The 15048-nt window shown below is 39.1% G+C and overlaps 1 protein-coding gene across 5 annotated transcripts in view; it reads right to left on the bottom strand.

Moving 5' to 3' along the window:
- The window catches only part of Vps50 (VPS50 subunit of EARP/GARPII complex), a 101165-nt gene that overhangs the window by 54199 nt on the left and 31918 nt on the right, over positions 1 to 15048 (bottom strand). For 2 of the 5 annotated variants that reach the window (XM_087657162.1, NM_001173511.1), the window contains exons 10-13: positions 13575 to 13617; positions 12340 to 12438; positions 9415 to 9555; positions 86 to 218 (exon numbers count right to left, since the gene is read on the bottom strand). In XM_087657162.1, the coding sequence (XP_087513288.1) occupies positions 86 to 218; positions 9415 to 9555; positions 12340 to 12438; positions 13575 to 13617 (416 nt within the window). Of the gene's footprint in view, positions 1 to 85; positions 3500 to 4555; positions 4686 to 4840; positions 5321 to 9414; positions 9556 to 12339; positions 12439 to 13574; positions 13618 to 15048 lie in introns of those variants that run through there. The other 3 variants (XM_087657163.1, XM_087657164.1, XM_087657165.1) reach the window with 2 other exon arrangements.

The raw sequence follows: 15048 nt of genomic DNA, 5'->3' as shown, positions 1-15048 counted from the left end.
CTTGTCCCTTCTCGCCCTTATTCCAGGAATGCGGCGGCACATGCTACAGCTCAGTTTTAAATGAGAAATTAAGACCATTTCCTACCAGAAGCTGCAGCTGTTTCCTCACTGTCGTGTTTCTCATGCCACTCCATGGTTCTGTAGTAGCTCAGCATGACTTCCCACAGTGCTTTGCACAGGTCCGCCAGGCATGGAATATAGCTGTCTGGTGTAACGTGCTAAAGAGAAGGAGTCAATTCCCGAGATTATATTTTCCTAAATAGAGCTAATCAAAATAAAAAGTTCTACTGTTCATCAAATCAAATACAGGTAAAAAATACAAGTTAAGAATTTCTTCTACTAGAATAACATGAGAATATCAACAACAAGAAAACATTTCAAGCGATTTCCATTTCAATATAGCATTTTATTACTCATCAGTAACAACATTCTGTGTAGTGTGAATCAACTGTAGTCCCTGAACCAAAGGATCCAAGAAATTACGTAACAGATAAGTATTTTAGCTTTCACAAATGTTGGAACACAGTCCAAGAATGGAATTGTGCAAGGGGAACTCTGAGACCTTATAAGAAAACTCCAAGTAAACAAGATGAGAGTCTCCTAGTCACTGTCCCTCCATAACACAGTGTGTTTTCTGTGCACCTCGAGGAGGAAAGGAATTAAGTTTATTCAGCTATTGTTTTTCATATGCAAAAATGTGTTTTTTGCAATGTGAGGTTCGTCCTTATGATTGAATATCTTGTTAATGTTACCCTTCTGAGCCCTCGTCTGCTGCTCTGAATAAAGCTGGCTACTGAATGAGACTTGATTCTGCTTCTTTTTGGTCCTACACTCCCAAGTTTACACCACCAACTGGACCACTAAACATCCAAATACATACACTTTTTGAAATACACGTCTAACTATGCAGACATGGCTTTATATTTATCTTTGGACCAGAATCACGACTAACAAAATGGTGGCTGGATTTACAACTCAATCTGTGTAAAACGAGTTAACACTTTGACAGATCTCCAAATTCTGCAGATACTGCAGAACTCAGATATTCCAGTAAAGTAAAACATTTTAAAGCAAGATATTACAAACAAAAATTCTGGAACACTGTAAAGCTCTAAGGGACCTACACAAGGTCTCTGCCACCCATCTATCTTACATCTCTAAGAAGAGGCCTTCTGTATTTTTCTTCCTAGTCTACCTTTCAAGCTTCCCCTCTGTCATATGGCAGCATCTGTCACACTGTTAGGTTTTCTAGCTCCTTTACATTTGTGACCATCGAGGACTCTGCTGATGAGCACACAGCTGGCTCAGGCACTGAGTGAGTAGTGCTCCCAGGGAGGAGTGCTAGCAGAGCAGACAGACAGACACATCAGGCCCCTACTCAGTATGCTCACCAGCCCACAGCCTTTATAGGGCTGCTCACTAAGCTTACCTACCAATGGCCTAGTAGGGCTGCTTGCAACTCAGCCTGCTGCCTGGGGACCTTTCCAGACCACTGCCTGGAGTGCTCACATGTCAGTAGCCCTCACTCTCAAAAAGACCTTTTCTTCCCTGAACGACTTCACTCCTCCCAAAACGCCAACCAGGATGTCTTGGCACACTTTTGTGTTGAGCACGTCAAATTCCTCAAGTTGAACCACAAAAGAGAAGAGCTAACCTCTGGAACCAGAGTCCCCATGTAAGGCCTAGAACAAGATATTTTACTGGTTTAATATTACAAAACAAATTAATAATGTTTTCCCTCTTAATAGGTCTAAGAAGGCAAAAACAAATGACAGCCTCCCAGATACCAAGATAGAAAAACTGATTGTTATTCATCCAAGAGCCATTTCTAACTAACGACTCATGACTATATTAAGACTGACCTCCACTATTAAACAGTTTTGGGAAATAGTGGTCAAAACAATCAGATTAAACCACTAGGGGCCACACAAACAAAACCTACTTGAATCTACTAACTGACATAGTAACTGAAAATTCCTACACATCTGTAAAACTAACTCAGTAATACCCAGCAATGATAAGGGTTATAAAAAAGAATAAGACTCATGTCAGTAACAATCATTTAAGCATTTACAATAAAGAGATAAAAAATTTTAGAAATAATCTTTGCAGTATATGTTCAAAGACTCCACAAGGAAAACTTATGAGACACTGTAAAAAAGTGTAGAAGATTTGAGCTAACTGGAAGTCAAGGTACTCTTGATGAGGGTGTTTCAGTTATGGACATATTACTTAAGTCGATTCAGTCTTATTATGGAACCAATTAAAAACCCCCAGTCTCTCACGAAAACCTAGCGAAGCGGGAGGGGCTCCTTACATCAGTACACTGTTGTTTCCAATGGTCAGCAACCTGACAGTCAGTAGAAAAGTAAGAATTAGACCCACTCCATACACTATGAAAAGAATAGTCAGAAAGCTAAACAAAAACTGTAACTATACAGCAGTAAGAGAAAATAGGAAGCATTTCCTTTCTAATGTTGATACAAGGCTCCCTTATGTACAACTCAACATTGAGAGGCAACCAAACTAAAAGCTGATAAATTTGTACATGAAAAAGCAGAATATATAGGACCATAAACAAGTCAAAATGCAAATGATATAGCTGAGAAAATTCACACATACATATATAAAGAATTAACATCCCATGTCTAGATGGAATTCTAAAGAGTGAAAAGCTGGATGTGTCAGTATATGCCTGAAGTTCTAACTATTTGGAAAGCTGAGGCAGGGGCATGAACCTATGAGTTCAAGGTCAGCCTAGGCAGTACAGTGGGATGTCTCTTTCAGTAAAGAGAAGAATCACAACAGTCTGGTTTATGGGGTGGCATGCAAACACAAAATAATAGCTTCACAAAGAGAAACAGAAAATATGATATGAGAGACTATGCTCAGCTTATCTAATCTAGTCAGAGTAAGCCTGGCAAACATGATTCCCACAGCACTGCTGAAAGGAACCTGAAATGGTATATAATCTCACAGAGAAAGAGGAATCACCTAACAAAACAGCAACTTCAATCATGCCACCTCACCTCTAGAAATGTACCCTGATGATGCGCCATAACAGAATGTGTGCTAAAAAACCACTGGAGCCTATATAAACCCAAGCACCACAGGAATGTGCAGAAGAAGCTATCATCCACATACATAAAAGAATAGCATGCAGTTATGTAAAATAATTTCACATCCTTATTTTTATAACCGCTAGCTTACAATGAGCCAATTTTAATTATTTTTCTTAGTTTATTTTAGCACATCATTATACCTGACTCATTTCTTACCAAATATACATTAAAAAAAGAACAAAATCAGGAATGATTAAAAATACATAGCCAAGTAAAACAAAACTCAAAAGTCCCAGGCTGCACTTCAGGATTCTTTACTCAATACAGGAGCTCCTCTGAGGCTAATTTAGAACAATAAACTCCACAAATTCAATAGTACTTAACTTATATTTATATTATGCAAATACATTTCATCTAGCTATATTCCAGCATTTTGCCTAGAAGATAAGAGAAAGATAGTATTAGGAATATTTTTTTTCTGAGAGAAATATTAGGACTATAAAAATAACTGATACACTCAAATGTCATAGTTTATCAACTCATAAAATTAAAACTTAATTCTACTACTTTTTACTCTATACAATGGAAGGAGAAGAGACTCCTCCCCTCTGCTCTCTCTTAGGGCTCCCTCCCATGCTCTCTTGAAGATCCTCTCCTATGCTATCACCTAGAGGCTTACTGTATTTTACAGATGTATCAAGCAAGATATATTAATGTTTGTCATTTTTTTCAAAAACAACTGAAATTACAGCAAACCTGTTAACCACTGATTCAAGCATAAATGATTCAAAGCTCTAGCTGAATCAATGATCTTGTCTAAAAGTCTGTCAAAAGAACTCAAATTAAAACCCAGTACATCAATGTGTACAAGCATATGAGAATAATAAATTTAACACCATATAGTAAGATAATTCTCATCTGTTTATATTTAAAATATAAACTTTAGAGACCATTTTACTAAATAAATGTAATTTTTAAAGGGTATTTTCAATGTATATAAATTATGGCATATTAACCTCTGTACTTGCAACCTATGCTGTTGAGTCATTTTGCATTAAAATTGAGCCATTTCCACTATATCATTCAAGCAATTAGCATCTGTACTCAAGAAACAACTCTTCCTAGCCATGTAAGGTAGGTGTGCTACAAGTTCAAGTCTGGCTGGGACTACATGGTCCCCCGCTTCACTACCAAATTCATGACCAAACCAGTCAATAATTCTGCAGGGATGGGGAGAGGAGGGGTGGGGAGGGGAGAGATGCATGGATTTCCGTCCCCAGCTGAGGGGCTGGAGTTTCACGTTCCTTAAAAAAGACAGAGGTACCCAGACCTATGTCATCACTTGCTTAAATCAGTCGTCAATTACTAAACACCTAGCAGAAAAGCTCGGCTCATGCTCAGGTTGGGCATCTCAGTTCCGTTTCTACATTCACTGACGGAAAAGTGCAATTCATTGGGAACGATTCGATTTAGGAAATGCTACAGTCAATCACCTCTTCCTGAAGTGCCTTTAGGGTAGGAGACACAAATCTGATTCCCAGCACCTCTCCATGGTCTACAGCTGTATTCAACACTTGGGGACTTCAGGGCAGGTGGGAGAGGGGGAAGGAGAGAATGCAGTCTCTGAGAAACAAGTTTAGTACAGAAAAGGAAGAGTTTAAATAAAATCATGTTCAAGGGGAAAAAAATCCCACATCTATAGGAAAGACATTCAATTCTCCTAACTGGGATGAGCACAGAGAACAAAGCTCTCCATTGCAAGAACTGGATCTGCAGACCTGGCTCGCACAGTGAAGAGACGTGGACACAATCTGAGCACAGGAAGGTTCCCAGTCTAATCTTCACTGGGGCTTAAACTCCATGGATCTGACCTCCCATCTCGCCACAGTCAGTTCAGAGAAAGCCTAGGACCTTCCTTCTCTACTACCAACCACCACCGAGAGCCTATCTGATCAGCATTCAAGTGAAGACACCGACTTCTCAAGCGGCTACATGTCAGTCTTGATTAGTTAGTCCAGTTGATGCTCAACGTCTAGTGTAAATACTCTAAATTCTGAACTTGAAGTATACAGTGGAAGAATATCGTTTCAAAGTTCCTTCAGTGAAAAGTGATGAATATCAGACTGACAGTCTTTTATTATACAATTGAACTCATAAGGAAACTCTATGAACTATATACAAAAAAAAAAAAAAAAAAAAAAAAACAAATTCCTAGAGGGTCCTATGCAGTTTTGTTGTTTCATATTTAGAATTAGCACTCTACTCACATTCTAATAAACATACAGAGAACAGATGCTCTGGAATCTTACCAAGATCCAAATTCCACAGTGCCTGTGCGTGTACGTACATACATACACAAACACACACACACACACACACACACACACACACACACACACACACACACACACGGTCATTATCACCACTGGGAAAATGCTGCAGCGTGGGCAGTCATGGTCAAAACAACACTAGGCCGAGTGAGCTGAGAGCATCTACACGGGGACTGAACTCTGTCTCCAAGTGGAAAAGTGCTTAAAAGACATTCCCTCTGCTGTGAATCTCTACTGATTACTGCATGTGCCATGCTGTATGCAATGTTAATATCTTATGTACTTTGTAACCACCAAATACCTCGGCAGCAGCAGAAAAAAGAACAGAACTGGATGGGACAGGGCTGGGCTTGGAGCCCATCCTTGTCACTTCCTTGGCCAAGACTCCTGAAGGGCACCAGGGGATGACAAATATTCCTAGCATCTGATTAGACTCCTGACTTAAAAACACCAACGGCTTGTGGAGAAAGCTGCCATTCTCAACTACCGGGCACTTGATCATCAGTGCTAAACAGAAATACAAGCAAAAAAAAAAATGCAAAAATGTACTACTAAGTAACAGCTGTGGCATAGACGCTGCCTCCCAAGTACAGTGTCAGGCGTTTGTAGCTGCTGCTTGGGGCTGTAATCAAACAGGTATGCACTAGCACCGTAAAACAGGCAATAATACATGTATCTAAACATTACAAATGGTAGAGTGCGATATGGCATCTGAATGACCATAACCATTTAAACATTTAGTTTAAATATAAGAACGCTAACGAATTAATAGCAGCAGTTCTCAGACTTCAAGTGGTTTTCTTCCCGTAAATTATTTTGTTTCTGCTGAGAGTTGTATGCCGACCTCCAGAACCACAGGAATAGTAAAGGAAAATGGAGGTTTTGTTTTCTCTGCTGGGCTTAAGAACCAAGAGACACTGTTTATCAGTTGATGAAAATAGGATATAATTTTACCCAATTCCTTTATAAAAGGAGGAGTTTTAAAAAAAAAAAAAAAACTAGCTCCACTTCAATCCTGCTCACCCAGACAGATGTTCAGTAGAGTACCAAGAAGAAAGCAGGCTGACACTGTCTCCTTTTATTCCCAGACTATTCCCAATTAAAGGAAGCACCCTTCCCTGCTCAGAGAACGTCTACCTCCTGATTACTTTGTGCCATTCAATTATCTTAATTTTTAATATTTTCAAATACTTTTAATAAGAGACAGATGACTCCCACCACCACATAAAGCTCATGTCCTACGACCGGACTCCTTCATGAATTACCCCCTTGTCTGAGTGATGCCAATGAGCACCCTACTTGTTCCCATGAGGAAAATGTGCTTATGTTTTCTTTAATCAGTTCCCTTAGTGAACGTCAAAGGCCTTCTACTCTCACTTCCTTGAGGTAATCACCGTCTTTTACAGAACAAAGTCAGTACATGGTATTATTCTGATAAACTAATCAACAAACTGAACTGAAGTCCTTTCTCCACCCCCAAATCTTAATCACCAAGAGCACAGTGTGTACAGTGGACCCAACATGCATTCTCAAGCACAGCGCTGCTCATCCCCGCCTACCTGTGCTGAGCGTCAGTGAAGTGAGGGAGGGGAGCTGTGCAGGAGGGGCACTATGCAGGGACTTAAAGACGACAGCTGAAGACTGTGGTGCACACCACACAGGCCACTGATTTTTTTGGCACCCATTTTGGTAAAGAATTAATGCAGTTCTGCAACCACCTGGGGCTACAAGCTAGCCTAGAATTGCCACAGGCAGTCAATAACACTGTACTCCTCTGAAAGCTGTATTACTTCATCATACTGGGCAGTATTTTACATGTATATGTGGTTTCTATGACAGCTCTAGAATATTAGCAGACCAATGGTTCCCATAACTGGATTCTATACAGTTCAACTACTACCACATATAGATGACTACTTTTGTAACAAGGTACCAGAAATCTTTTAGGGGTAACTTTAAAAAGCATTTACTCAAGGGGCAATCCACAATGATAAGTTATTAGTTATCTTATAATTAAAAAAATACAGCTATTACAAAATATTGCTGTATCATCGCTGTTTAAGTGAAAACAATACAGAAGAAGCATGGTAAGAAACACTGAGCAGCTTTTCACTGATCAAAGCACATATAACTCAATCTTAATTGCAGAACTAAGAGTTTGAATGTAGAGGACCTGCTCATAAAGCCTGGACTTTAAAAAGCCTACAAAAACAATATGCACAAACAGATATAAACACTAGAGCTAACCATTATAAAGAGACTGGGCCTTTATTTGTTTAAACTGCTTTTTTGAATTAGTAGGAATTATATTTCATCAAAATTACAAACTTGTAATCACCTGCTATATTACTTAAAGCCATCTGACAATTATAGTCACACTAACAAAACCAGAAGCACAGGCAACTATTATGGTAATAAAATGTAGATGATTAAGAAAATAAATGATTCAGAAACATCAATTGACAGCTGTATTTACCAATGGGCAAATGTATAATTATATAACTATATTAGATTAAAAGTTAATAACTGACATGGGTAAAAGTTCTATTTTATAAAATTATTTTTAAAAGACATTTCAATCACATTAACTCCCTGACATAGCAAATATACATAGTATGACCCTTAGAATATTTGTAATAGTTCAAAAGTAAGAAAATTTCTCTAGATCCCAAAAGACGGGTCCGTGTGTGAGTGTGTGTTGAGATAGTGAGATAGGCTGACTCCATGCAGGCTTCAAATTGGCAGTTCAGAAGACCAGGCCTAAGAACTGGGCAAGCCCAGGCTAGTCAGTTACTAGAAAAAACCCAGGCTTCAGTCAGAAACTGTTCTGCCATCAGAAGCTGCCCACTACCAAGCCTGAAGCAAGGACAGTGGGTCAGCAACAGTTTCCAGCCCCCACACGTTGGTTCTGGAATGAATGTCCCTAGACATGGAGCAAGATAAAGTCACCTACCCCGGAATTCCACTAATACACTTTAAATCAGGCCTGCGAGCTCACTTGGTTGTCTCCCTGTCTTGGTAATGGGCGACCCCAGCGTGCTGGGCTTCTGCAGAATAGAGCTCTCTTGGCCTTTACATGCTGTTTGAGTGCAGGGTGTCACTGGGAATCACAGACCCTTACATCATGTGTGTGCACGTGCATGAGTGCTCCCGCACATCCTGTTTCCTTCAGAAACTTGTTGAAGAACTAAGATTAGCAACTTTTCAATAGCAATAATTCCTGGAAATAATCTTTTAAAGTAGCTGTGTAGTTTCTGGAAGTGCTAATGGTTCCCTCACCAGATGTCAGAAGACTCACAAGGTCAGTGAGAGACCAAGGAGCGCACAGAAAGCAATGGTCTCCACCCACGCTGCAGTCACTGGGCCTGTGCAGTTTTCGCATTCAGGCTCTGGTACCATTCACTACTCCGCATCTTTCCTTTACACTGCTGGGTCTCCAGCCTCTCCTGGCTGTCCTACCCCACCAGCTGCTTTTTTCAGTCCTTCATCCTCTTCCACAGAGCCAACGGTTTAACATTTTGTTCATCTCCCTTCCCCTTTCCCCAGTCTCCTTATCTGGGCTCCTGGCTCTAACTGTAAACAGATGACTTCCAACTGTGTAACTACAGCCCTGACCACCCTGAGCTTTTGGCCAATGACATCTACAAGGCCACTGATGGTTAACAGGTACCAAGCAAGTTAAGATGGCAGCATCTGAAACTTGGGAGACTAAGGGAGGTAATCCCAAGATCAAGGCCACTCTGGACTATATAGGGTAAGATATCTGAAAAATAAACCAAAAAAAGAAGAAAAAAAAATGAGTAGCATGAGTAGCAAACAGATGCTACGTTTCCTCTGCAGACACACTCTGAAGTTCCATCAGCCATGCTTCCTGCTAAAGTACACCCTAAATATGTGCATTCCTCACCTGTTTTCTATGTTTGCTTTTATTTTAATGGCACCTTCAGACAATAGGTGCAAAGAATCAGGGAATTACTGGTTTAAAACCTAAGGGAGAGAAGAGTAAAGAAATTAATACATACCGTACAGAGATCTTTATACTGAAGCTTCTGGAACTTTGTATCTGTGTTTCCTGCACACAGCTCCACATAGCCAAGCACAACTTGAAACACGGTGTTGTGAATGGCTTGAGTGAAGTGCATATGAAGCTGATCCATTGCAGTCTGGGAAAGAAAAATAATAATGTAAGTTTGGAGTCTTAAATACACGTCAAAAGACTTGACAAAACAGAGAAGCAAAACCTTACCAACTATAGCAGTAGCAGGAGCTCACTACCATCTTAGAATTAAGTGTGGTGCACGCTGTTTGCAGATCAGCTTTCCTGTCACCGTGGCGTCACACCACTCAGGCTGAGTGTGCACTGGGAAGCCGTGCTGCTGCTCTCATTGTAACTGGCATTCTCGTTCACTTGTTCTTAACTCTCACATATAACTGTCCACCACAGGCCGTCTCTTACATTACTCAGGAGATTCCTCAGTGGGGAGCCTTTCCTGACTAGACTATTTAAATCAGTACTTCCCACCACTCTTTTTTAGTTTCTCCAGGCAGAGCTCTTTGTAGCACTATTCCGCCTGACAGCATCTTCGCTTACAACCATAACATGTGCATCTGTGGGGGTTTGAACAAAAATGGCTCCCACAGGCTTCTGTGTTTCAACGCTTGCTCACCAGGGACTAGAACTGTTTGAAAGGATTAGACTGATTAGTAGGTGTGGTCTTGTTGGAGGAAGTGTGTCACTAGAGTAAGCTTGAGGTTTCAAAAGACCAACTCAGGCATAGGCTCCGTATCTTATGGGAAGATTCTAATTAAGGGTGAAGTCCACCATGACCAGATAACCTATAGGCTCAGTGCAATATGGAAGACTCCATTTACTAGTGACCTTGTCTGAGGAATTCTAAGCTCTAACACATACCTCTACTGGAGGAATGTCATGTAGCCTCAGCTAGATTTTAGGATCAATTTCCTTTGTCCTGATAAAGCCTGCTTAGCCAGCATCTGAGTTTCCTGGAATGCTTCCCTATGCTAATGATGTATTTAAGGTACCCTAAGCTCCCAACCAATGACCTCTGTCTATCCTGGATGTGCTACCCTCAATCCTCCAAAACACTGTAAGCCTTAAATCACCTAAACAAAGCTGACCTGCCTCCTGAGAGCCAGTCCCGATGGATGTGGTTATTCGTAGTACATACTCACAGGTTTCTGTCTCTGCTCCCGCTGCCCTTGTGGACCAAATGGGCCCATGATCCATTGGGGGCAGGGGTGGAGTTGGGGATAGATCCATATCTCTTTCTGCTTGTTATCGATGGATGTAATGCTCTTAGCCATTTCTCCAGCACCATGACTGCCTCAGTGGTGTTAGGATCCCCACCACGATAATAAAACTAATAAGCAGGCTCTCTAAATGTTTTCTTTTGTAAGTGTTGCCCTGGTCATAGTACATTGCAATAGAACATTGACTATAGTGGTTTCCCTCACCACAACAGGATACATATGACAAGTTACACTCTGGGACCTGGAGTAGTACAGTAAGAAGGTACCATGTATATTTAATACCCAACAGTCTTATGGAGAAAACTTAAAGTCATAATCTTAGTTCTAAAGGTCTTTACGAATGTCACTCAGAAATATGAAGTCTTTATGAAAATTAAGAAAATATAAAAAAATCAGTTTTTAGATACTAAACAAAATTCAAAACATTTGGAGTAGTCTTGAATTTCCTTCCAAAAGAAGACATCATTTAAAAAAGAGAAAAAGATAAAAGCTTGTGTCTATCACGTGTAAAGGCTGAGTGATTAAATGCATAATTCTAGATACGGAAGATACAATTAAGTTTCACACCACTTCCCTTGTTTCTATTGAGGCCTTCTCCCTTTAATATAATAGTAGCCATTTTGGATTCAAGTTCAGGTTCTCAGACTCTGCTTCTCAGAAGTGTAATTATCCATAGCTAACATAAGAAAAATTCTTCTAGAAGGTCCTAACACTATGGTTGTATTACTGCTTATACCCTGTTATCTCAATACTCTGAAATTCCCCTGTTCACCACCCATCTAACGCCCGTCCACCTCCCCTCGTACCCTCACACAGAACCAATCAGCTTAACTGTCAGTTGATAGTACTTTGTCGAGTTAGCCAAACACATGGTATTGCCTCCACCCTTACTTTCTCAACTTCTGAACTTGGTTTTCCTATAAAAAAAAAAAACTCGCCCTAACAACAGATTGGTACCACAATTAGGGTCCCGAGTCCTTTTTTGTGATCTGGATCGATCGGTCTTAGAGGGTGTGTTCAATAAAATACTCCTGCCAAACTGAGATCAGAGTTCGTATGGTTTGTGTGATGACTCCTGAACTATAACAGTTTCATGTTTTTCATGGAAGACTGTGCATAATGAGTGTGCACACATTAGATGACAAAGCTACAGTACTAGAGAAACCTGTTAGGTTAAATGTACTCACTAAGAAATAGTTTATATATCATTGAAGGAGTCAGGCTAGCCTGTCTAGGAAACAAACGAAGGCTCTTATTAAGATCCCCCTCACAGGAACAACTTAAAGCACAGATGCTCATGCACTCTCCCACTGACTCTAATCAGCTGTACTTCCATTCCTCCCTTTGTGGGTTTTTTGCTTACTTGTTTGTTTGAAAACAGGTTCTTGCTATGGCCTTGAACTTGCAATATTCCTGCCTCATCCTCTCAAGTAAAATATACTTTTCTTAAATCCTACATAAGTAGGGAAAATAGCAAAACTGTCAAATATTGTTTAAAACAAAGTTTTAGGATGTTTCTGTCAAATTAACACTCTGAGACTCTATTAATAAGATGTTACCGTTATTTATTCGGCATTAAAATGCACTTTGTTAGGTGAAATTTTGTAAGGATATCATATTGGTAACAATCAGACTCAATCATAAAGGTTCCTGAGTGACATCTGCTCGGAACTAACCTGTGTTTTTCCAAGAAGCCGATAAGCTTGCTGAACCTTGGTGTAATGGTTAACGTCAAAATTCTTGCAGATCTTGGAAAGAGCTACATCCAACTGTTCCTATGCAATCAACAGAAGAGCTCATGAAAGAACCTTTTTTCACAGCAATATAAAGAAAATATTAAGACTACCCTCCCTCCATTTATAATTAATAACTATTTACCATTTTACTGGATTAGTAGAAACCATGTATAATTTACAATTAGCTGCTATAATTTTTATATTAATAATAAATCATTAGCATTATGAGCATTTTATTTACCTTGAAACCTATGCCTAGTATTTCAGAAGAAGCAAAATAAGCATTCTCAACCCAGCACTGACTTTGAAAAATGCACACCCGAGTTAAGCTTTTCCATCATAAATGCACTTCTTATTGGGTTTCTATTTCAACGATTTCATTTTTAAATAATGATTTTCTATATGCACAGAATACTATTTTTGTTTTTATTAAGAATGAATAAATACTGAATTTTCAACAAGGCCCTCATTAAAAATATTCAGAGCAACGTTTTCTTACAGAATTCAAGTCACTTGCTTTTGATTAGCAAATAAACAGACATTTTTATAATTACCAAATAATATTTCTGACCAGACTTCTTTCACAAAAGGTCATTTGATAGTTTACCTTTTACAATTACAGTATCCTGATCAGGAAAGCAAGAGGTGGAGAGGGAATCCAGGAGCTCATATTGCTTTGTAAATGGAGCTCCCTGTACTGTAAAGGCTGCAGTAGGCAGATGGCTTCTGACACAGGTAGAACTGTAAGAAAGTTCCGTGAGGAACCCTTCTCCTCCCACCTCTACACTTTCAATCTGTTTTTGGAGTTTATGAGGGTTTTCGTCGATTAATAAACACAATGAAATCAATTTATAGGGTCAAAAAGAGAAGTAATTTATAAAATAAAATATGTGGAAAGTATTTTCATTGTACAACATGACAACACAGCCATTTCCCATTTTGAGAGTTACTATTCTAGAAAAAGTGATATCTTCAAATTCTGCTTTAAAGTCCCCCTAATTCTAGAAGTATTATTTAGTTTACAAGTAGATTAAATCTGACTTAATTTCATAGATATTTCAAATGAAACACAAGAGACAAGGGAAATAAAACAAACACAAAAAATAATGTTGTGTCTACACTAGCTAAAAACCTCCAAAAGGAAAATGCTATCCAATTTATAATAAAACTCCTACCTCAATTTGCTCCAAAGTATCCTGCAGCTTTGAATTCAGCTCACTACCAAATAAAACAGTTAAAGGTGTTTAGTGCTAAATACCACTGATGAATAAACAGAAAACCAGTACCCACAGTATGTGCACTGATGTTAGAAAAGAAAAATGAATAATAAGAACTACAGAGAATGAAGAGTTAAAAGTTCATGGCACATTTTAAAATTAAGTTAAAAAGTAAAATGTCACAAAGTTAATTTCTACAACACAGGAATAAAGGAAATAGAAAATAACATCTTAAAAATACAATTTAAGGAGAGCAAATATCAACAAAAGTTATGCAATACAATGCTGAGCTGAAATAAATTGAGCTTAAATACACAAAAGAGCACGTCATGCTAACAGATCAAACTTTCCAACAATATGTTCATCAAGTGATCTACAATAACCAAACTTTAATCAAAAGCATTACTTGGAGAATCTGATAATCAGTTCCTGAAATCTCTGTGGCGACTTAAATCTCAGAGAACAAGGCTAGCAAGGCCTGACTGCCAAGATACAGCAGTAAGACAGTGTGGCTGACAGAAGGACACAGAGTGAAGTGAACGTGGGGGCAAATGGCGCCAACAGACACTTGGCAGAGACTATTCAACTGCCAATAAACAACAACAAAAAATATTTTTTAAAAAAGTGGTATTTGAGTCCATTAGTTATTCTGAAAAAGCTTCTATGAAAAACAGCAAAACAAACAAGCAGAATGGCCAAAAGATATTTTTAAATAATTAAAGATTGCATCTTTAAACTCTGGCTGGATGTGGAACAAAAGGAATACTCTAGCATTTGCACGACACAGGGGACATCTCAACAACTCTTAGGAAATCTTTAAAGGCTACTGCGCTCCACACTCTGTAGCTTAGCAGTTCCAGTGTGGTACAAACATCTAACAATGCCAAGCTACCAGAGCTTCCAGGGACTAAGCCACTACCTAAAGACTATACATGGACTGACCCTGGACTCTGACCTCATAGGTAGCAATGAATATCCTAGTAAGAGCACCAGTGGAAGGGGAAGCCCTGGGTCCTGCTAAGACTGAACCCCCAGTGAACTAGACTGTTGGGGGGAGGGCGGCAATGGGGGGAGGGTGGGGAAGGGAACACCCATAAGGAAGGGGAGGGGGGAGGGGGATGTTTGCCCGGAAACCGGGAAAGGGAATAACACTTGAAATGTATATAAGAAATACTCAAGTTAATAAAAAAAAAAAAAAATCTAACCAAAGTGTATATACAATTCTTGGGCCTATTTGTAACAGTCAAAAACCATAAAGCTGACATTATTAAAATTATATATTACCAAAAGAGGTCTCCGAACTCTAATAAAATAAATCCACTCACAAAATAAATTCAATCTCAAAAAACACTGACAACTGACAAACCTCTTAATAATAAAAAGAAGTAAAAGACTTAGTTCAATGCATTGAAATCTTGATTTTCAATATCGC

Source organism: Rattus norvegicus, chromosome 4 (assembly GCF_021556685.1).
Source record: "Rattus norvegicus strain SHRSP/BbbUtx chromosome 4, alternate assembly SHRSP_T2T, whole genome shotgun sequence".
Lineage (NCBI taxonomy): Eukaryota > Metazoa > Chordata > Mammalia > Rodentia > Muridae > Rattus > Rattus norvegicus.
Note: the sequence above shows the minus strand (reverse complement) of the source record. Positions and strands in the feature narration are given on the sequence as shown.